The sequence below is a fragment of the Onychostruthus taczanowskii genome, unplaced genomic scaffold (genome assembly GCF_017590055.1).
Source record: "Onychostruthus taczanowskii isolate IOZ18803 unplaced genomic scaffold, ASM1759005v1 scaffold169, whole genome shotgun sequence".
Taxonomy (NCBI): Eukaryota; Metazoa; Chordata; class Aves; order Passeriformes; family Passeridae; genus Onychostruthus; species Onychostruthus taczanowskii.
In genome coordinates, this window is record NW_024498895.1 from 196199 (window position 1) to 217579 (window position 21381).

At 45.8% G+C, this 21381-nt stretch overlaps 1 protein-coding gene across 4 annotated transcripts in view; it reads left to right on the top strand.

Annotated features, from left to right (window-relative positions):
* Positions 1-21381, top strand: part of ZC3H3 (zinc finger CCCH-type containing 3) — a 128265-nt gene that overhangs the window by 42749 nt on the left and 64135 nt on the right. For all 4 annotated transcript variants that reach the window (XR_005952279.1, XR_005952280.1, XM_041399661.1 and 1 more), the window contains exon 4: positions 7753-7903. Coding sequence is in view for 2 of the 4 variants with exons in the window: in XM_041399661.1 (XP_041255595.1) it covers positions 7753-7903 (151 nt within the window). In the remaining 2 variants the exon portion in view is untranslated. The remainder of the gene's footprint in view (positions 1-7752; positions 7904-21381) is intronic.

Sequence of the window (21381 nt, forward strand, 5' to 3'; positions counted from 1 at the left end):
TGCCACATCCACGCATTCTTGAACACTTGCAGGCATGGTATTCCACGAAAAATGGAAGGGTCTGGAGCACCAGGAGCAGCTGAGGGTGCTGGAGGGGTTCAGCCTGGAGAAAAGGAGGCTCAGGGGGGACCTTGTGGCTCTGCACAACTCCCTGACAGGAGGGTGCAGCCAGATGGGGGTCAGGGTCAAGGGAAAGGACAAGAGGAAAGGACTTCACGTTATGCCAGGAGAGGTTTAGATTGGATATTGGAGAAAAAAATTGTTCATGGAAAAGTGGTCAGGTGTTAGAATAGGCTCCCTTGGCAGTGGTGGAGTTACCATCCCTAGAAGAGTTCAAAAAATGCGTGGATGTGGCACTTGGGGATGTGGTTTAGCGATGGCAGTGGCAGTACTGAACAGTTTGACTCAGTGGTCTTAGTGCTCTTTTCCAACCTAAACCATTCCATGATTCCATGCTGGATGTTGTGGTTTCCTGGGAATACCCAAACCCCAAAGACACCACATCCACTGAACCAGATCCACTAAAATCCATCCTGTGCAGCATCCCAGCTGCAGATTGAAGTTGGGATTGCACCAGTGGGCTGGAAAGAGAGTACAGGTCCTCAGCCTTTTGAGAGGCTCATCCTGAATGTCTTTTGCAGCAGCATTTTCCCAGGGAGTTTCTTGTAGCTCTGTGACTTTCACGTCTGCTGCTTTTCTTTCTGCATCTCTCCAGTCACGCTTGCTGCCAGTGTTTCCTCACTGTTGGATTTCTCCTGGCTGTGCCATCCCCAGCTTTTCCAGATGCTCTTCTCCTCGCTCCCCTTCTTTCTTCTCAACAGCTCAGGCATCACTTTGTTCCCCCATGACATCTCCAAGCATCATGGGGCTTTGCTAAACATTTGGATTTTTGAAAGGCTCTAATAAGGTCTGTCTGGAACCTTCCCTTCTCCAGGCTGGACATTCCCAGCTCTCCCAGCTGTCTCCAGAGCAGAAAGGCTTCAGCCCTTGGAGCATCTCCATGGCCTCCTCTGGACCTTCTCCAGCAGCTCCAGGTCCTTCTGCTGTTGAAGCAGAAGAGCCCAGAGCTGGGTGTATAATTCCAGGTGGGATCTCACCTGAGCAAAGCAGAGGGGCAGAATCCCTCCCTTTCCTGCTGCTGGAATTTTTCTCTTCAAGTTGGATGATGTTTTCCCATTCTTTATTTCCTGGAAACAAAAGAACCTAAACCCTGGAGTTTTGGATGCAGATCCAGACCCACAGGTTTTATTTGAGCAGGATATGTGGATTTGCCCAGAGAGGTTGTGAATCCTCATCCCTGGAAGTGTTCAAAGCCAGGCTGGACAAGGCTTGGAGCAACCTGTTCTAGTGGAAGGTGTCCCTGCCCATGGTAAGGGTTTTGGAATAAGGTGTTCTTAAAGGCCCCTTCCAAGCCAAACAATTTCATGAATTTAATACTTTGGCTGATAAAATGAGTGTTTCCTTACAGTTCATCTCCAAGTGCCAGCGCCCAATGCAGCCTCGCTCCTGGTGGATTCTGTGAACTTCCTCTTTTCCTGTGGTCCGATTGACATAACAGAATTAGCCAAGCAGATTTGGTATTAATTTCCCAAATATTCCCAGCTGAAAGCAGCTGCCATGCTAAGCAAATTTTCCAATGGTTTTGGAGTTATCTAAAATGTTTCAGCTCCAAATCCTGCCCTTCTTCCGTCCTCTCAAAATGTGACAACCGGAGCAGCTGTCGTGCTCCGGGTCCCAGGTAAAGCAGTTTGGATCAATTGGATTTATTTCCTATTAAGCAGCAGTTCATGATCATAAAGCATCGTTTACATGCCGGCATAAAGGGCCGAAGCTCTTGAAAGAGCTCGGAACTGAATGAGTGTGAAAATTAAATTCCCCTCTTAAACCTAAGGATGGTCCTTTTGGAAGCTGATTCCAGTCGCAACATAATTAACCTCTTGCTGTGCCATTCTGTGGGAACATATTGAACCTGCTCCGGGATAATCATCCCTAATACTGGTGTCTGCTTTCACACTGAATTCCTAACAGCATTACAGTAATCCCAAAGCTTTTGTTGACTCCAGGGACTTTGCCAAGTTGGCAGCCAGGACAAAAGGTGTCAGAGCTCCGTGGCTCAGGGGTGATGCCATCCAGGTGTGGTGGGATGGGAAACACCAGATCCATTTGCTTTTGGGTGGAGGAGCTGTAGTGGAACTTTATTCAGGTTTCCCATGGATTTATCCCTGTTGAAGGTCATTTCCATATGTTTGGAGCAACCTGGTCTAGTGGAAGGTGTCCCAGTCCATAGCAGAGGGTTGGAACTCTGTGGTGTTAAAGGTCCCTTCCAACCCAAACCATTTGATGATTCTTTCTTGTTTTAGCCCAACTTCTGTTTTCCTCAGTTTTCCCTCCATTGCTCTTCCCTTCCCATCCACAGTTTTTCTCATCCAGGGAAGCAAGTGGTGTTTGGGATAATCCCCATGAGGTTTGGATGTATTTCCACCTCTGTACCCAATGATGAGCTGAAGTCTGAGACTGGGGAAGAGAAGGGTTCAGGAGGACCTTTGAGCCCCTTCCAGTGCCTGAAGGGGCTCCAAGAGAGCCAGAGAGGGACTTCGGACAAGCAAATGGAGTGACAGGACAAGAGGGAATAGCTTCTCACTGCCAGAACGCAGAGACAGATAGGATATTGGTAAGGAATTCTTCCCTGTAAGGGTGGTGAGGGGCTGGAATTCCCAGAGAAGCTGTGGCTGCCCCTGGATCCCTGGAAGTGTCCAAGGCCAGGCTGAGTGGGGCTTGGAGTAACCTGGCTCTCATGTGAAGGGCAGTGATTGGGATTCCCAATCCCTTTAAGCTGCTGAGCAGGAGCGATCCATCCTGGCCATCAGAGCTTCCCATGGTGCTTCTGCTGTCAAGATTGCTCCTGGCTGCAAACTCCTCTGCTGCCCCCAAATTTGCCCTTGGACCTTCTTACTAAAATCCTGAAAAGCTCCTCCACCACCTTCCCTTCATCCACGAGGTGGGAGACAGTGCAAAAGGATCAGATCCATTAGGAAATGGTCTTGCAGGGATTTCACAAGGAGCAGATGTGGGGGTCTCATTCCATGCCTTGACATTGGTCATCCCAAAATCCACATAATAGAAGCCAGCAGCAAATTGTTTTTAGTCAGGGATGCCTTTCCCCATGGAAAAGAGGGAGATTGGATCCCATACCATCACAGAGCATCAGTGTATGATGGTCCTGCTGCAGCCTGGGATGTCTTTGGTTGAGCGTCTTCTTCCTTCAGGGAGATGGAATCTCCTTTGGCAGAGATTTTCAGTTCTTTTTGGAGCTGATTTGGGTTACAAGTGGGAGTTTTCTACCCCCTATCAGGAGCTGGGACATGCTGGTGGCTCCTTCACTCATGCTCTAATAGTCCTTAACCCTTCTGTTTTTTCCCCTCATGCCTGTTTGGAAAGAGCAATTTGGTTTTATCAGAGGTGTTTTGGTCTCTGCTTTGCTTTTTCCCTTGGGGGAGTTCTGCTGCATCCCTTTAATCTCTGAGGTTTTCCCCGCCGCTGGGGACAATCCTGGCAGTGTATCCAAGGTTCAGCTTCTGCTCCTCAATTTGCATTCGTCCCTGCTCCCGTCTCGCTTCCAAGTGCTGGAAGATCAATGTACCTGTCACTCACTGCTTCCCGTCTTGCCTCCGATTGGGATTAATGGCACAGCTTGGTACTGAGCCCCGATGGAGGCACACAGGAGGGGTCGTGGGGCCAAGGATTGACAATGGGTGACCTTGTGGCACGCAGGTCATGACTTAATTTAGTTCTTTTTCCCATTCCTGTGCCCATATAGGAAGCTTTTCTATCCCATATCCTGTTCCTGAAGCAACAGTAATCGTTTGGATTTGGGAATCTGCCCTCCTGAAGTTCCTGTTGTTTATTTAACTTCCTTTTTCCCATCAGTATCTGAACAGGATTTGCTCCACTGTTATTGTGGTTTCCCTCATCCAGCCTGAGCATCATCATCTTCCTCTTGCCTCATGGATTTAGAATCACAGAATTATGGAATAATCATTAAGGTTGGAAAAGAGCTCTGAGATCATCAAGTCCAAATGTTAACTCAGCACTTCCAAGGCCACCACTAAACTGTCCACAACTGCCACATCAACACGGCTTTTTGGGACATGTTTCACTGGACCAGGTTGCTCCAAGCCCCATCCAATCCATGGGTGGGGCAAGCACAATTTCTTTGGGTAACCTGTACCAGGGCCTCCCCACCCTCACATGGAAGAATTCCTTCCCAATATTCCATCTAACCCTGCCCTCTGGCAGTGGGAAGCCATTCCTCCATGTCGTTTCACTCCAGGACCATGTCTAAAGTAATTTTCCATCTTTCTTTTAAGCCTCCTTTAAAAGAAGGTTTCTCCAGACCCTTCTCCAGGTGAAATATTCCAGGAGCGAACTCTTTTTATTCCCTCCCTGCTTCAACTTCCCCAGGGGGCCAATTCTTGGTACTTCTCTCAGGAAAATAAGAGAAGGAATAATGACCCTTGCATCCAACCCCTTTCCTGAGGGATGCGTGTGCTGGTGGCTCCTGGATCCTACCTGCTTGAAGCACCCTGGTAAGAGATTTTGGCAACAAATTCCCATCTCAAGGTCAGCCTTGGACAAGAGGAAACAGCTTTAAGTTGTAGCAGGGGAAGTTTTGTTTGGATATTAGGAAAAATGTCTTCACTGAAGGGTTGCTTGGGCTGCCCAGGGAGGTGGTGGAATCATCATTCCTTGCGGGATTTAAAAGCCTGCGTGGATGTGACACTTGGGGACACGGTTTAGTGGTGGCCTTGGCAGCACTGGGTTGATGACCTTAGAGGTCTTTTCCAACCTTAACAATTCTACATTTGGAGTTTACACCAGGATTTTTTTTTCCCTGGGAACAGGAGGCGAGAGCGGCGCCCGTGGGATTCGCGGCTCCGCAGAAAGCCCCGAGCTCAGCAGCGCGCGGCCCTGGCTGATAAATGATGCTCATATCCCATTCGAATATGATGCAAGCAGTTTTTTTGTAGTTTGTCTTCCATGGCGGTAGTAAAGTTTTTAATTAGGAAAGCTAATGAGATCGATTAGTCATTAGAAGTGACCTCTGGATCGCGGCGAGGAGTGGGGATGTGTGCGCCGGGCTGATAACGGGGGACGCTGGGGTATTGTTTGTAATAAAAGCGTGAAGTGTTTGATTTGAGTGAAATGTGCCACGGGGAATACATCACGCGGAGAGGAAAAAATTACAACCCTGGGAGCCTGTAATGAAGGGAATTAAACCAACATCCTGTCTAAATAACATGATTATCTACACAAAACCCCTCAGCTAGCAAGTAATAATAGAAAACGGAGCTCTTCGGAGAGGCTCTTTGAGGAGGTGGTTAATGCCGGAGTCGCGCATCAGGCACTTTCCAAGGAGCAGCTTCGGAATGAATACACCATCCAATTACCTCTGGGAATAGAGTTTACCAGGTGCCAGCCTGTTTTGGGGAAGGAGGAGGAGGAGGGGGATGCCTGCAATAATTTGGGATCTCTCTTTCTTGTCAGGCAGGAGTTTGATGCAATTCTGGGTTGATTGGTGGCAGCTCAAGCTTGTGTGGGGGCAAAAAAATGTTAATTATGTATTCAGCAAATTCCCAGCTTAGTTATTCTGTGAGGTTGGAGTGGAGGAGGGAAAGGGGCAACTTCTGTTGTTGCTGGTTGGGGAGGATGTAAGACTGTGGCTCTCATCCCTTCCCCGGTGGGATGGAAGTGCTTTGGGTACGTGGTTGGTGCTGTATCTGTGTGAGGTTAGGTGTGTCCACATGTTCTGGGTGACAAAAGTGACAGAAGGCATATTTAGGTGGGATACTAGGGAGCAATTCTTCCCTGCAAGTGTGGTGAGGCCCTGGCAGATGTTACCCGGAGAAGCTTTGGCTGCTCCATCCATCCCTGGATGTGTCCAAGACCAGGTTGGATAGGGTTTGGAGCAGTCTGGGATGGTGGAAGATGTCCTTGCCCATGGCAGGGGGTTGAACTGGATGGTTTTCAAGTTCCCTTCCAATCCAAACCATTCCATGAGTCCATGATTTCAGGACAGTCCCACAATCACCATAGCTGGGATTTCATCGTGTGTGTGGTGTTGGTCCCTGCAGGGGTTAGCACCTCTTTCTTTTGTCCCCATTTTCCTGTCCTAAATACAGTCCCCTGAAAGAAAAAACTCCACGTTTGCTGGTACTTGGGAGCAATTTTAATTGTAATTAGAGCTTCAACTTTGCAAAGGCTTTAAAAGCCCACGCAGAGGTTTGGTCACTGCACTGAAGAATTTGATCTGCTACAAAAAAATCCTGAGGTAGGGAAAGAGCAGTGAGATCCCATTTGCTTTCCATGTTCTTTCCTCTCTCCCTTCTTGCCTCACCTCTAAAGTGACCTCTGAAGTGCCTCACTTGTAAAGTGGCTGCAGTTCCTCTAAGTCATTGAATCATCAGATGGTTTCTACTGGAAGAGAACTTGGAAGATCCTTTAGTTCCATGATTTATCCCATGGGTTCAGATTGCGGAACGTTGTGAGCGTCATCTTTACCACAAAAAATTCCAGTGATTTTTCTGTCACGGCAGAGCCTGGTTTTTGCCTTTTTCCATCACCAGGGGTTATAACTTTTTTTCTGAATTTGGGAATGGAAATTTGTGTTGCCTGATCCCTCCCAAAGCCAACACAAGTCATCAACTTGTTGGGAATGCTCAAGAAGGAAAGTATTCCCTATATGAAACTGTAAAGCTGTGGATTGGTGTTGCCACTGTTGCAGGGCAATGGGGGAGCTGTTCCCTCCTTTCTAGGGAATGGTGTCCATTCCCTAGAATAGACACCATAGGAATGTATTTCCCTATTTTTCCTAGTCTACCTGGGAATCCACCTTATTCTCCCTCCTCTCACAGAGATAAACATGGGGATGGGTTGAATGTTTTCAGTGGAAATAATGCTCCCACTTTCCCCCTCCCAACCTCTCCATAATTTTAATGAGAGGATCTCCAAGAAAAACAGCCAGCCCTTTAAATCAGTTATAAAACCCAGAGACCGAGGCTCAGCATGGAGTGTCAGCTTTAATTATCTGGGCAGTTACAGCTGTATGTTATAAAAGTCGGGCAATTAGGTGCATTCCTGAAAGGTTGGGGAAAAAAAAAAAAGGCTCGTGGAGGAAAACCACAGTCAAACATAGAACTGTTAATTGCACAAGACATTCTGCGAATAACCCGGGATGTAGATCATCCTGCAACATAGAGAATCTGGGAATGGGTAAGGTTGGAAGGGAGCTTAAAGCTCATCCAGTTCCCTGTCCATGGAAGGGACCTTCCATTATCCCACGTTGCTCCAAGTTTTGTCCAACCTGGACTTCAGCACTTCTGGGGATTAAAAGTATTTTGAAAATGCCAAGGATTAAAGGCATACTTTTATTTCCAGTGTGGATGTTGGGATCAAGGTGTTATTGGTGAATCCATTATTCCCGTGGTAGTGTTTTGCTGATGGGCTGGTGAACCAGTCCTAAGCACATCAAGACCTTTCTGTTACTCTGAAACTTCACCCCTTTTTTTTAGGTGCTAAAATGTTGGATGCAGGACTTAAGTTGGATGTGGGACCAATGACCGTTGAACTTGATGATCTTAAAGGTCTTTTCCAACCTTAAAAATTCTGTGATTCTGTGAGAATGTCCGTGAGGTCCCTCCTGTGCCCATCCACACCTAAATTTCAGGCCTGTTTTTCCATGTTTTTTTCTCCTAGGATCCAACTCACACTTCATAAGGAGTCCCCCAGCCAACAAGGTGATAAAGACGCGCTACAGGATCGTGAAGAAGAATGTGGTGTCTCCAGCCTTATCATCCTTCACCAGCCCCATTCCCACCTGGAAAACCAGGCGCCTTGTGACATCCAGGTAATTCTGCCATCCCTGGAATGCAGCTGCTTGGGATGTAGGAGCCACGGGAACTCCCACGTTGGCTCTGTGTTTTTCTGTTGCATCTTCACTGTTTAATTTCTCTCTTTGTTTGGTCTACTCTGAGTTTATTGACTTAAAGTGTAAAATCATATTAGGAATTGTGTTATCCTGAGCTGGTGCCAACAGCTTATGCCTTTGGCTTCCTATGTATTCCCTCTTGGAATTAATTGTTTCCATGGTGCAGTTAAATAAGCTGAAAAGAGGATGAATAAACTTGTGGATGTTGGTGATGAAGAGGAGCATGTTGGATGCTCCAGACTTCCACTAGAATGTAGGTGCTGTCCCAAACTAGTTTATTTCCAGTTATCTGGATGGGTGAAACATCCAGAAATATTTTGGCACTGAAGTTGCCGTAATCTTGTGTTGGAATATTCCTAAATCCACAGAGGTGGAGATGTTTCTAGGGAGTGTCTCAGAGACCAAGACAATACCGGGAGCTTGTGTAAAGCAGGAAGGTTGTTAAAATAATTGATTCTTTAGACCAAGGTGCAATTAGAAGTGATGGGTTTGGTGAAAATACAGATTTTGGCTGGTTTTAGGTCAGGAATATCTTGTCCTCCCACTGAAATGCCAGGAGTCATGGGAAGTATTTTGGGCAAAGAGAGTCTGTTCTGCTCTTCTCCAGCTTTTTACTCCCTGCTCCAGGTGGTTTCCTCCAAAAGTTATTCCCCATCAATGCCCTGGCTTTTATGGTAGAGATGTGGAGGGACAAAAATCGTGGTAATTGTTTTTAAAGCCTGACTTTGCCTGATATTTCTCTTTAAAAGTGAATTTTGGGATTCCCAAATCAGTATCTGAAGGGAGGGTTGGTTTTGGAAGAGTTCAGCGTGATGAAGCAAATGGGATAGACAGAGAGATTGGTAAAAAAGGTTGGGTCAATTATTGTGTGTATTTTCCAAGCTCTTGGTTGAGAAACTCCTTATCTCTCCTGTACTCTACTTGTCTCAAAGAGCTTCTTCCAGTATGGAAACTGGGATCCTTTTGGGCTCATGGTCAACCTTACCTGCACCACCTCCTCCTGTGTCTTCACATTCTACTTTTGCCTGTGGTATTTTCCTACCTGGGCATCATCCCTGAGATCCACAGGTTTTGTTCTGGGTTGCCACCTCCATTTTTACATGCTTGGGACCAAATTCCTGCATTTCCCTTTCCAGAAACAAACTGTATAATTTTTTGCCTGCTCCATCATCCTGCAATTTCATGGAATCACAGAATCATTTGAGTTGGGAGGGACCTTTAAGATCATCTTGTTTCAACCTTCTGCCATGGGCAGGGACACCTTCCACTACCCCAGGTTGCTCCAACCTGGCCTTGGACATTTCTAGGGATGAGGCAGCCACAGTTTCTCTGGGAAACTTGTGCCAGGGCCTTACCACCCTGGAAGTGCCCAGGGCCAGGTTGGATGGGGCTTGGAGCAACCTGAGATAGTGGAAAGTATCTCTGACCATGGCAGAAGGTTGAAACAAGATGATCTTGAAGGTCCCTCCCAACTCAAACGATTCTGTGACTTTGAGCCTTAATTAATAGAAAACAGCTCATCCTCCAGCTGTTGGTTTCAGCTTCTTCCCTCACTCCTTGTTACCTCAGATCTGGATGGTTGATGGATGGAGGATCCATGCTGAGAATCAAGGCAGGGATAAGCTTTGGGCATGGAATTCAGAGCAGGAATGTCTGGGGTCTGTGTGGTGGCTCTTGCTCAACCCATGGTGATTTTCCAAGGAACGACCTCGTTCTGCTGCGATTGGCTGAGAGCTCCCACTTGTAGGATCATTTTCTCTGTATTAATCTCCAACTTCATTAAATTGGTGTAGTTTAGATCTTACAGCTGCTTCAGACAAATCTTGATAAAATGCCATCAGCAAATTAAAACAATTACGTTTTAAAGAAGCCATAAATCTCCATCTCCCAATTACCTTCATTGGGGGTGATCAATCATCTGGCCTGTCTGGAGGAAGCACATGGCAAATGCTTCTCCTGGAGTTTTTACAGGATTTTTTGCTCCATCGTTCCTATCTTGGATCTGTCACAAGCAAGACGCCAGGATCTGCTTTTTTCCTGATTTTCTTTGCTCTTCCCGAAACAAGGAGAAGCTCTGGTGATAGTGGGACACCTCTTTAGTCACCTCAGTTTTATTTTTCATACTGAGTAGTCAATTATTTTTAATATTTATATATTTCATTTTAATAATTGTGTTTTTATATTAATTTGATATTTTTAATATCCTCTTCCAATTAAGCCAGCAGTGGGGTGTCAGCTGGTGGTGCTGCCCTCCAGTGCTACTCCCAAGCTTGTTCTGAGCTGGCACTAAGGAGCAATTTCTTCCATGAAGTCCAGGTTTTTGGGTATCTGGAAGTCATGTGCCAGGGTTTTATTTTGCTGGGACATCCACGATGTCGCCCTTTTTGCCAATAAATCCTCAAATCACCAGACTAAGATGAAGAGGGATGTGGCTTTGGGAAATGAGTGACAGGGAGAGTTGCTGGAGGTACCTGATGTTGATCCCTTGGGAATGAATTCCATCCTCCCCTTCTTGCTGGGTTGCATAAAACTGGTCCCTGCTGCTGACTTTTCTTCGAGGCGATAGGTGGGAGTATATTTTAAATTAATTTTACTCCACTTTTTGTAATATTTTTGTTTTAAATAGATTTATAAGCAACTCGGGGCCTATTTCTCCAAATTTATGAAGATAATTTTCACTCTCCTGATAAGGTGAAATTTACACCTGCTATTTCCATATTAATTCACATTGCTAAGTGGATCTAATTTTCTTCCGTTCTTCTATCTGGTGAGTGTGGCCTTTCCTAATGCAATTTCCCCCTCACTAAATCACTGTGATCGGGAGTCATGATCGAGTTAAATTAACTTAAATTAATTTACTTAATAAGAGCTCCAGATCATTGTGAATGAGGTTAAGATTTATTGATTCTCCTTTTCACTCCTCCCCCTTATCTCCCGCGGCTTTGCTGGGAGCGCAGCTCACAAGGGCTGTGATTTGCTGGCCTTAAATTTCAGTCGCTCCTGGTGACATTGAGGTTGATCATCTCTTAAAAATCCTCTCTCCTCACAGCCTCCCTCTGCTGGGAAAGGGATGAGGGATTTGCCATAGGGGAGTTGGGATGGATGAAGCGTTGTGCTGAGATTTGAGAGTGGTGCTTCTCCTGCTGCCAACCTCTTTCCATGGTCCATGTGGATGTGGCCACCAAAAAAATGGGGTGTCCACATGCCACAGACCTTGCACAGAGGCAGCAGAAGACTTCTGGGGTTGATGATTGGAGGGATGGAGCATCTTTCGTACAAGGAAGTGCTGAGAGAATTGGGATTGTTCAGCCTGGAGAAGAGAAGTTTCAGGGTGACCTCAATGCAGCCTTCCAGTCCCTGAAGGGGCTGACAGGAAAGATGAAGAGGGCATTTTTGCAAGGAGTGACAGGACAAGGGGGAATGGCTTCCCACTGAAAATAAGTAGTGTTAGATTGGATATCAGGAAGAAGTTCTTCCATGTGAGGGTGGTGAGGCCCTTGCACAGGTTTCCCAGAGAAGCTGGATCCCCAGGGAAGTGGTCCCAAAGCTTTCGGAGCTCAAGGAGCATTTGGACACTCTCAGGCACTGGGTGAGATTTTTGAGGTGTCGTGTGCAGGACCTGGAGTTGGACTAGATGATCCTTGTGTGTCCCTTCCAACTCAGAATATTCTAGGATTCTATAAACTCCTTCAGAAGACTCCAGTCTCTCTCTGTCTGGAGGGCCAGAACACTTTTAAGCCACATTTTTGGGAGCAGAGAGCCCTTTGAGTTGAGCTTATAGACCCTCAGTGGGGGAATGAAACACTGACCCACTTTGAGGAGTTTTCTTCTCAAATCCTGCTGCAAGTGTGCAAAACAAAAGTCACCTGTCTGCAAATAATGAGTTGTGTCTGGCACTGCTGGGGAAACTGATATTTCTTCCTGAAAACTTTGAGGTGCCCCTTGAGGGAGAATCCTACCCCTCCAGCACTATAAATAAGTAAAGAACAAGATAATCCAACATTTGTCAGAGAAATGCCAGCTCAGGAGAAAGGAACTTGTCAGTTGAGGATTTGCTCGTGTAGTTTAGTTTAGTTTTCTTTTTTCCTTTTATTTTCTTCTCTTTTGTTCTGTTTTGTGGCCTGGAGCGCATTGAACAGATTAAGATGGAAACAGTTGTCACCATCCCTGGGGGTGTTCAAGAAATGACTGGATGTGGCACTCAGCGCTCTGGTCTGGTTGACACGGCAGTCAAAGTTTGGACTTGATGGTCTTTTCCAGCCTAAAAGATTCTGTGATATGGTGATTACAAGGATTTCTTCCCCAGGTTTCAAAGATCTGAAGCTTTTAGGAATTCAAACTGAAAGATGAAGAGGGCGATGCAGGTTTTGAAATGGGGTTCAGCCACATTGGTGAGTGCAAGGACCACTTCCCTGGGAAAGGGGAGATACAGCTGAGCATCCAAGAGGAGGAGGAACCACCATCCCTTCCAGTCATCCTCTGCCGGAGGTTGGGATATTGTGTTCCAGGTCACTTGGACACACAAACCTCCTTGTCCCATCCTTTCCTTTCCTTCATAGTGGGTGGTTTTGGGTTTCCAATTTCCTTTTGCTCACTTAACAACATCTTTTAGACACTGATTGCGAGCTGGCTGACCCAACTCATGATCCAGTTCAGAGAATCATGGAATGGTTTGGCTTAGAAGGGACCTTGGAAGAGCATCTGGTCCTGCCATGGGCAGGGATGCCTTCCACTAGACCAGGTTTTTCCAATCCCTATCCACATTTCCATGGGATAGGACCATTTCATGCAGCCCCTGTCATCCATTCCCAGAGAAGCTTTCCTGATTTTCCATTCCATTTTTCCAGCATTCCTTGAGTGCTGTTACAAGTTTCCCTGTGGAAGTGATTTCACTTCCTTGAGACAACAGGATCTTGTGGTGGGGAAGGGCACTTGGCTTTCCTGTTATTTTCCATGTTATTCTGTAGTGGGTGGAGCCACAGGTGCCAGTCCTGGTGTGCTGTTACTGTGTAATTAATCCTTTCTCCCTAAATCCATGGGAATTTGGTAAGAATGGGAATCTTGGTTACGGAATAGAGTCCCGTGTTTCCCACTGGATGCATTCCAGTTCCTGTGACTCATTCCCACAAAACGGTGTGGTGGACTTGGCATGGATGGAATGAGTGCTAAAACTCAATATATCCCCTCTCTTTTGGGGAGGAGAATGTATCCTTGGGAATTCCGGGGAAGCTTTCTCATCCTTTCCATATTCCTCTTGTTGTGTTGGAGATTAGGGCAATCAGGATCTGCACTGACTCATCCACCATAATCCCAATGATGGACAGTATTGGGTTAAACCAGACTAAATCCATCACTTCTGAGCTTTTCAGTTACACTCTGAGGGTCCCTAAGAAGTCCATCCATTCAGGAAACGGGATGGGGTCACCCAACATCTGTGACTCCTCTGGGAGCTGTTAGGAAGCGCTTGGGATACTTTGGTTGCTCGTTGTACAACCCAGCATTGGGTTGGGGTGGTGGTGAGACCCTGGCACAAGCTGCCCAGGAAAGTTGTGTCTACCCCATCCCTGGAAGTCTTCCAGTTCAGGTTGGACAGGGCTTGGAGCAACCTGGGACACTGGAAGGTGTCCCTGTCCGTGGCTGGAACTCGATGGTTTTTAATGCCTGTTTCAACCCAAACTGTTCTGGGGTTCTTTGTTCACGATCCTGGAAGGTCAGCAGTTGGAGCTGAGAACAGAGAGCAGAGTGTGGGGCTGTAATTCAAAGTGGATGGAGCAAATCCACGTTTCTGCAATTCTGGGGTGTCATCTCAAAAGTTGCAGAGAAAAAAGGGAAAACTGTTAACGTCGGCTTCCACGGTGGAAAATTGCCAAGCGCTCCGACGGGAGAGGCTTTAATCGACGTTCCCATATATTGTGAGCAGACAGGGATGGGCATTTTAAAGATCTCAGCAAATGCTGTCTTTTCTCCTTGATCCATTTATTTTTTCCACCAGTCTGTACCTTCTAGGGTCCAAGAAGTGGGATCCCAACCTCCCAGAACCAGTTTGGAGCACAAACTGGACAGATTTGAGCCAGATGCTACTTTAAGTAGTTCAAGTGGTTCAATCTCCCAGTTTTGGGGGGTTTCAAGCACAGCTTTTTATGTTGTTTATTTAATTTGGATGATGCTCCAGTGGGATTTTACCTCTGGGTGCCGATTGCTCTGGGATATTCCCACATGGAGACGAGGGAATCGTGAGCAGAGGGCAGAGGTTGGGACACGGGGAGTTAATTTCCTTTTATCAAGATGATAAAATCCCCCCTCCGCCTTCCCGGCTTTTGCCGCGTTAATCTGCGAACAGAGTCGGAATGTGACGAATGGCCTTAAAGTTCCTGTCAATTTTTTTCTTCCCAAATTCATTTGACATGAAAGTGAGAAGTAAACAGAAAGCCTGTGGTTAAGCAGATAACTTGGAAAGCCTTTTCCATCACATTTAAAAACGGCCGTGTCATGGATTCTGCGAATTGGCGGCTCCTATTTTGTTTGATTTTATTTTGTCTGTGTGGTAAATTTTCTTTTAATAATCCCGACGTGGTTTGACGAGGTTTTAGGCCTCGGATTTTTTTTTGAAGGGATGTTAAACCATTCTCCAAAATGACATCTCATTAAAGCGAAATTCATCTGCTGGGATTGGAGCTGTTACAAGCAGGAGGGAACAGTAACTCCCATTTGGAAATCCATATTTTTTGTTTCTATAGGAAGTACTTTTAATCCCTTTAATGAGGCTGGGATGAGATGCACAGCCCGCATTGTTTTGGAGCAGCCCTGACATCTGGCCCAGCATAATCCAGTTTCTGTTCCGGACTGGTTTAGAGGCTTTAAAAAACAATGGCACCTCTTTGGGGCAAAGCTGGGGATTAATCCTCCCTGTTCTTGGTGCTCCCCTCCTTCCTGAGAGACGGACACTGGGGAAAAGTCACTCCTCTCTTCTGTCTTCCTTTGCTTTTTATTTCTTATTTCTGTTTCTTACCCATTTTCATTTTCTTTTCTCTTTTTCATCTTTCCCTTTTTCTTGTTATTTTCTTTTTCTTCTTCCTTTCCCCCTTTTCCTTTTCTTATTTTCCTTTATAAATTGTTTTGCCTTTGCTATCTTTTTTCTTTTCCCTTTTTCTAGATTTTCCCCCCTTTTACTTTTCATCTTTTTTTCTTTTTCCTTTTTTCATCTTCTTCCTTTTTCACCTTCTTGCCTTTTTCCTCTTTTCTTTTTCCTCCCTTTCCTTTTCTCATTTTTCCTTTTTTTGCCTTTCCCCTTTTTCTTTACTCCTTTTATCTCCTACCCTCCTTTCCCTTTTTTCCCATTTCCTTTGTTTTTTCTCTTTTGCTTTATTTCTTTTTTCTTTTCCCTATTTCCTCTTTCCTTTTTTCTTTTCTCCAGTTCCATCCTTTTTTACCTTTTTCCCTTTCCCCCCCTTTTCTTTTTTCTTCTTTTATTTTTCATTATTCTTTTGCCTTCTCCCTGCTTTTTCATTTCCTTTTTTCCTTTATTTCCCTCTTTTGACTTTTTCCTTTTCCTTTTTTCCATTTTATGTCTTTCTTTCCTTTTACTTTTCCCTTTTCTTCTTGTTTTTATTTTTCCTTTTTTTCCTTCTTCTTTTTCCTCTTTCATTTTTCTTTTTTCCTCTCCCCCCCTTTTACCCTTTTCCCCTTTCCTCCTTTTTTTCCTTTCTCTTTCTCCTTTTACCATTTTCCCCTTTTCACATTTTCCCATTTTCCCCTTTCCTCCTTTTTTTTTTCTTTCTCTTTCTCCTTTTCCATTTTCCCTTTTTTCTCATTTTCTCCTTTTTCTCATTTTCCTCTTTTTTCTCATTTTTCCCTTTTCCCTTTTTTGCTTTTCCTTTATAGTCTAATTTCCTTCCTCCCCTTTAAATATTTTTTTCATATTTTCTTTAATTTCTTTTTTCTCCTTCTCTTTTTCCCTTCTTCCTCCACTTTTCATTTTTTTTCTCCTCTTTTTTCCCTCTTTTTTTTTTCCCCCTCTTTTTTTCCCCCTTGTCCTTCTCCCAAACATCTCTCCCAAGTGGTTGATTTCCTACCTGGCAAACTCAGCAGCAAATCCAAGTTGTGCTGCTTCCAGTGGGATTCAGGGACTCCACCACTCCTACTCCCTGCCCTGACTGCCCCCATCCTCCCAGTCTCCCCAGTCCTGTCCAGTTCCCAGGCAACCTTATGAAGGGAGGTTTGATTTTTTCCTGCTTTTCCATGGATTCCAGGCTGCTGGTGCTGCAGGGAGGCGCTCCCATTCCCTCCTCCTGGGTCAGCCGCAGTAATCGAGCTCCACTTCGGAGGAAGTAATGAAACCAAAATAAAAGCGGGACTCAGGGGTTAATGACCAGCTCTAAATGCACATGAACATCCTTAGGAATAATGGGATTTTCCTTTTTTAATTTTGGTTAATGGAGTCGTCGCGTTTCGAATGGATTCCATTAAAAAGAAAACTGCCACATCCGATCCCGGGGACAGTGAGGGGTTATTTACTTGGCAGGATGTTGTGTGGATTCTGGATTAGCTTTTCCCTGGAGCCTGGAGCATTCTTGTTGGGGAACCCAGCATTCCGTAACCTGGATCTTTTCTTCCTGGGAAATCTTGCAGCTTCATCCCATGCTGGAGCTGTGTTGGATTTGATGATCTGGAAAGGCTTTTCCAACTCAATCCATTGAGAGCCCCCAACATGGCACCACTTTCCTGCCACATTAGATGTTGGATTTGCTGCACCCTTTGGCATGAGATCACAAAATCCCAGGATTATTTAGGTTGGAAAAGACCTCTAAGATCATCAAGTCCAACCTGAGACTGATCACCACCTTGTCACCCAGACCAGAGCACTGAGTGCCACATCCAGCTGTTCCTTGGATACCTCCAGGGATGGTGATTCCACCACCTCCCTGGCAGCCCATTCCAATTTTACTCTTTTTTTGGTGAAAAATTCCTTCTAAGATTCCCAAGTTGGATGGAAGTCATCTGGAAGTCATCCAGTCCATAGCATGGAAAACCTAATTGGACTGTCTTTCTTCTGCCTCATTTCCCCCCATCCCAAACCAAATTTGATGGTGCAAAATCACTGTCATGTTCCTGACTGGAATCGGTGGCATCCTCAGTGGGATTTTCACCTGGGTCAAGACAGAGTTTCAAAATTGGTCTCCTGAGTGAGACATCTTAAGTTGTTGGACTTCACAGACCAATCTTGGAAGTTCAAACTTGACCCATGGTAGATAAAACCATTCCCGAGGATATTCAGCAGCTCCTGGTGGACTTTGGATTGTCAAGGCCAGGCGGGAGCAAAGTAAGGGGTGTGGTTTTGTTGGAATGTCTTTGATTTGCAGTGTGAATTTTGGATCCTCAGCACCAGACTGGCTCTCTACATCTACTCAGAAGGGTCCCCACTACTTTTGGGATGCTGTGGGTCAGGGACAAGGAGATTCTGGAACCCTGATGGTGTTTGCAACCAAAAGATCCTCTGGAAAAAGATGAACTGAGATGATAAGTGAGATAAAAAAGGAGAGTCTGCATTCCAGGAAATGCTTGTTTGGAGAGGTGCAGGGGACTCATGAGTGTTTTGGGGTGAGGAACCGTGTCCCAGTTCCGTCAGGGTGCTCCCCAGTCATTCCCAGCCCCCTGGTCTGGACAAACCAGGTGGAAAGATCCCAGAGGAACTAAAACCAGGCTGGAGGTCATCACGTCTGTTGTGTCACAGAGCAGAGGTGCTTGTGTTGGTGCCACTTTTCAATGAGCTCCTGGGTAATGTCTTCCTGCCTGGCTGCTCCCACCATTCCATTCCCATGGAATTTTGGGTTAATATGTTTCCCTTAGTGTTTCTAGTAGGCTGAGTGCACCTGCAGGGGTGGCTGGAGGAGAATTTGCTCAGGAGTAGTTTTCATTAGCCAGGATTTCTTTTCCTCTGCTTTTTTGAGGTCTTTCTGTGTTTTCCGAGTCCAGCAGCTGTCAGAGAAAAGCAGAATATCCTTAGCAAGGAGCTTTAGAGGGATTAAAAGTTGAGAGTTTGCAGCTGTGGATCAGCAGTTTTGGGTTGGGGATGGATCAGCTGGAGCAGAAACTCAGGTGGGAGAGGTGAAAATGTAGGCTCAGGTAACTCAAGAGGTCTTATCTGATGTTGGGTGCCATCTCCAGGTGCTGGGACACCAGATTGGAGATGGTCCTGCCCATCCTATGATGGGAAAAGTCAATAATTCTCTGAGTGCTCTGGAGCCAGGGTGGGAGAGCTGGGAATGTCCAGCCTGGAATAGAGAAGGCACCAGGGAGACTTCAGAACCCCCTCCAGTGCCTAAAGGGGCTCCAAGAGAGCTGGAGAGGGACTTTGGACAAGGGATGGAGGGACAGGACGCAGGGAATGGTTTCCCACCGCCAGAGGGCAGGGATAGATGGGATATTGAGAAGGAATTCTTCCCTGTGAGGGTGGTGAGGGGCTGGGGTGAAATTCCTGGAGAAGCTGCGGCTGTCTGATCCCTGGAAGTGTCCAAGGCCAAGCTGAACAGGGTTTGGAGCAACCTGGGATAGTGGAAGATATCCCTGCCCATCTCAGGGGTTGGAACGGGATGGTTTTGAAGGTCCCTTCCCACTTGCAGCATTCCACAATTCCATAAAAAATGTTAATTATGGCTGTAATGCTATTTTTTGTGAATTAGTGCTTAGGGTCTGGGATGGGCTTTGGGCAGCCAGGAGAGATGTCCAGGTAAGGAAGCAGAGGATTGATCCTTCCCCTTCCAGTCTTGGGATTCATCTTGTTCAAAGTCCCCCAGGGACTGAGCATGGTTCTGTTGGGATTTGGAGCCGGTCTCTAAAACACTTTAACCCTCTTGGTGCTGCTCCCTCTTTCCCAAGGCATCCATTTATTCCTTCCCAGATACTCCAGGATGAAATCTCTCATGGGACCATGAAGTTCCAAGTTCAGCTCTTCCTTTTCTCCATCCAAATTCCCCAAACATCAGCTGTAATTATAAATAAGATAGATTTTCTGGGATGTTATTCACCTTTTCTAACCTAGGCTTCAATAGCAATGGAGTAGCTTGGCCAGATGAAATCTCTCTGTGGATAAAGTTCTCCAAATTGGCCACATGCTGTATTTAAAACTCATTTTGAAGTGGTTTAGACCCTTTGGAAGTGTTTTTTTTTTAAGGCTAATTATCCCTCCTAACAGCATCCCATTCAGAATATATTTTCTAGTGCTGGATATTTACACACTCCCTGTTTTTTCACCTGACAGTGACAGCTGTGGGAGTGAGGAATGTATTTAATTCCTAAATATCTGCTCTAATAAGAGATTAGTAATGGCAGAGCTGCTTTTTTTTCCACCCTTTTCCCAGATGGTTTTTCCTACAAAGGGTTGTAACTTCAGGCTTTCAGCAGATCAAATCCTGATGTTTTCCTGTGCCAATTCCAGTGTGAAAGTTGGGATTTAAAAGAAAAAGCACCCAAAAGAGGAGGAAGAGGGAAGCAGAGCATGGCTGAATGGCAGCTCCACAAGGCATAAATTCCCTGAATTACTTCTTATCCTGATAAAATTGGGATAAAATTGGGATAAATTCCTTTAAACTTTTCCATGAGCTGGTGCACTGAGCCGGGTCCAACTGGTGCCAGCATCTGGGCTGAGCTCCGGGCTGTGCCCGGGCAGGTCTCAGAGCTCAGGAATGAGCAATCTGGTTTTTGGGGGCAAAAAAGGTCACTTGGCAAGTGCTGGAGCATCGTTCTCCACTGATTAATTCTGTCCAGGCTAAATAAACATTTAGGCTTCTTTCAGACTGAAGGATGGATCCATCTGTTTCATCCTGGTGAAATCAGGGAGTATCCTGAACTGGAAGGACCATCAAATCCACCTCCTGGCCCTGCATGGGAACATCCCAAAAAAATAAAAAGCATAAAATACTCAAAAAAATCTGGAGAAAAGTCCTGAAATGACAAATGCAGAGGAATCCTAAATAAGATCTCGGGGAGCTTCACTGTACATCAGGATCCATTTTCCAGGAGCTGGAAAGGGCTTCATGCAATGAAGGAAAGGAAAGGAGGGAAGGAATTTGTACATCTCTCCCATGCGTCAAATTTCACCCTGGGCTGAGTTAATGAAATTTCTTGTTGAATTTAAGTGTTTGTTGCACTAAACATGGAGAAGAAATCCTAAATAATTATATATTCATACCCAAAACCTACATAATGTTTGGAACATCTACTGGAAGTTTCCTTACTCATGGCAGGGGGGTGGAATGAGATGATCTTTAAGGTCCTTTCCAACTCAAATTGTTCTGGGATTATGTAATCAGCTTTCTCAGTCCCTGGGTGTTTGTTTCCTTCTGCTGCCTTGGAAATAATTGGAATTAGCTCGTTAATACCGACTAATATCCCTCCTACCAGGTCTGGTCTCTCCCCAGCAGAGCACTGAGATTTCCTCTTCCTACACCCAAATTCTCTTGTCTGACGGAGCTTCCTTTGGGATGAAGCCATCATATTCCCTTCCAAACCTTGGTTTTATTCCATTAGGGAACGTGTGGATGATGCAGGACCATCCAGCCTCTCTTTGGCTCTTCCCAGGCTGGATCCTGGCACCTCTGTGTGGATTTCAGCCTGAGGCCGGATCCGCCACCGCCCTTGGCACCGGCAAAGCCGACCATCTGCATCCAGCAGCTTCCCTGTTCCCGGTCCATCCATCCATCCATCCCCAAGTGCCAGTCGGGCTCCGCAGCATCTGCAGCTCCTGCTGCCCTCCGGGATGGCCTGGGAGGAGGATTTGCAGGAGGATACGGGGAGGTCCGAGAGGTCACAGCTGTTAAAGCTGGGAAAGTGGGAAAAAAAGAGCAGAGGGATTCCCAAAGTTGGCACGGATCTCACGGCCACCTGTCCGTGAGCAGGAATGGTTTTCCGAGCTGAAATAATGTTTTGATTGCAGATAATTTCCTTTAATGCACCCCCCCCCACCCCCAAATTAGGGGAGATTTAATAATTGCTTCTGGAATTGTTGGTAGTGAATCCAGGTCTGTGTTCCTGCCATCCTCTGGTGTGGAAAGGAGTACATAAATGTAGGCAATGAAGGGTGAATCTCCAGGGAAACCCCAAAGCTATTCCAGTTCAGGATCTTTTGTATGGGAAAAGGTTTTATGGCTCAATAAGGAGGAGCAGGGAGTGTCGAAGGTGATGTCTCTGCTGCTTTAAATTCCTTTTTAAACCCAAGGATAAAAGTGGACAAAGGGGAAATGTTATTTGTGTCATGGGAAGGAACTTTGTGGGAGTTGTGGGAGATAGAGGGAATGTTTTTCTGTCCCCTCCCTCTAACAAATTCCTGGTCTCTTCTGCATCTAAAATAGTGCTGTTTCAACTCAAATCAGGGTGTGGAATCATGGAATCATTGAGGCTGG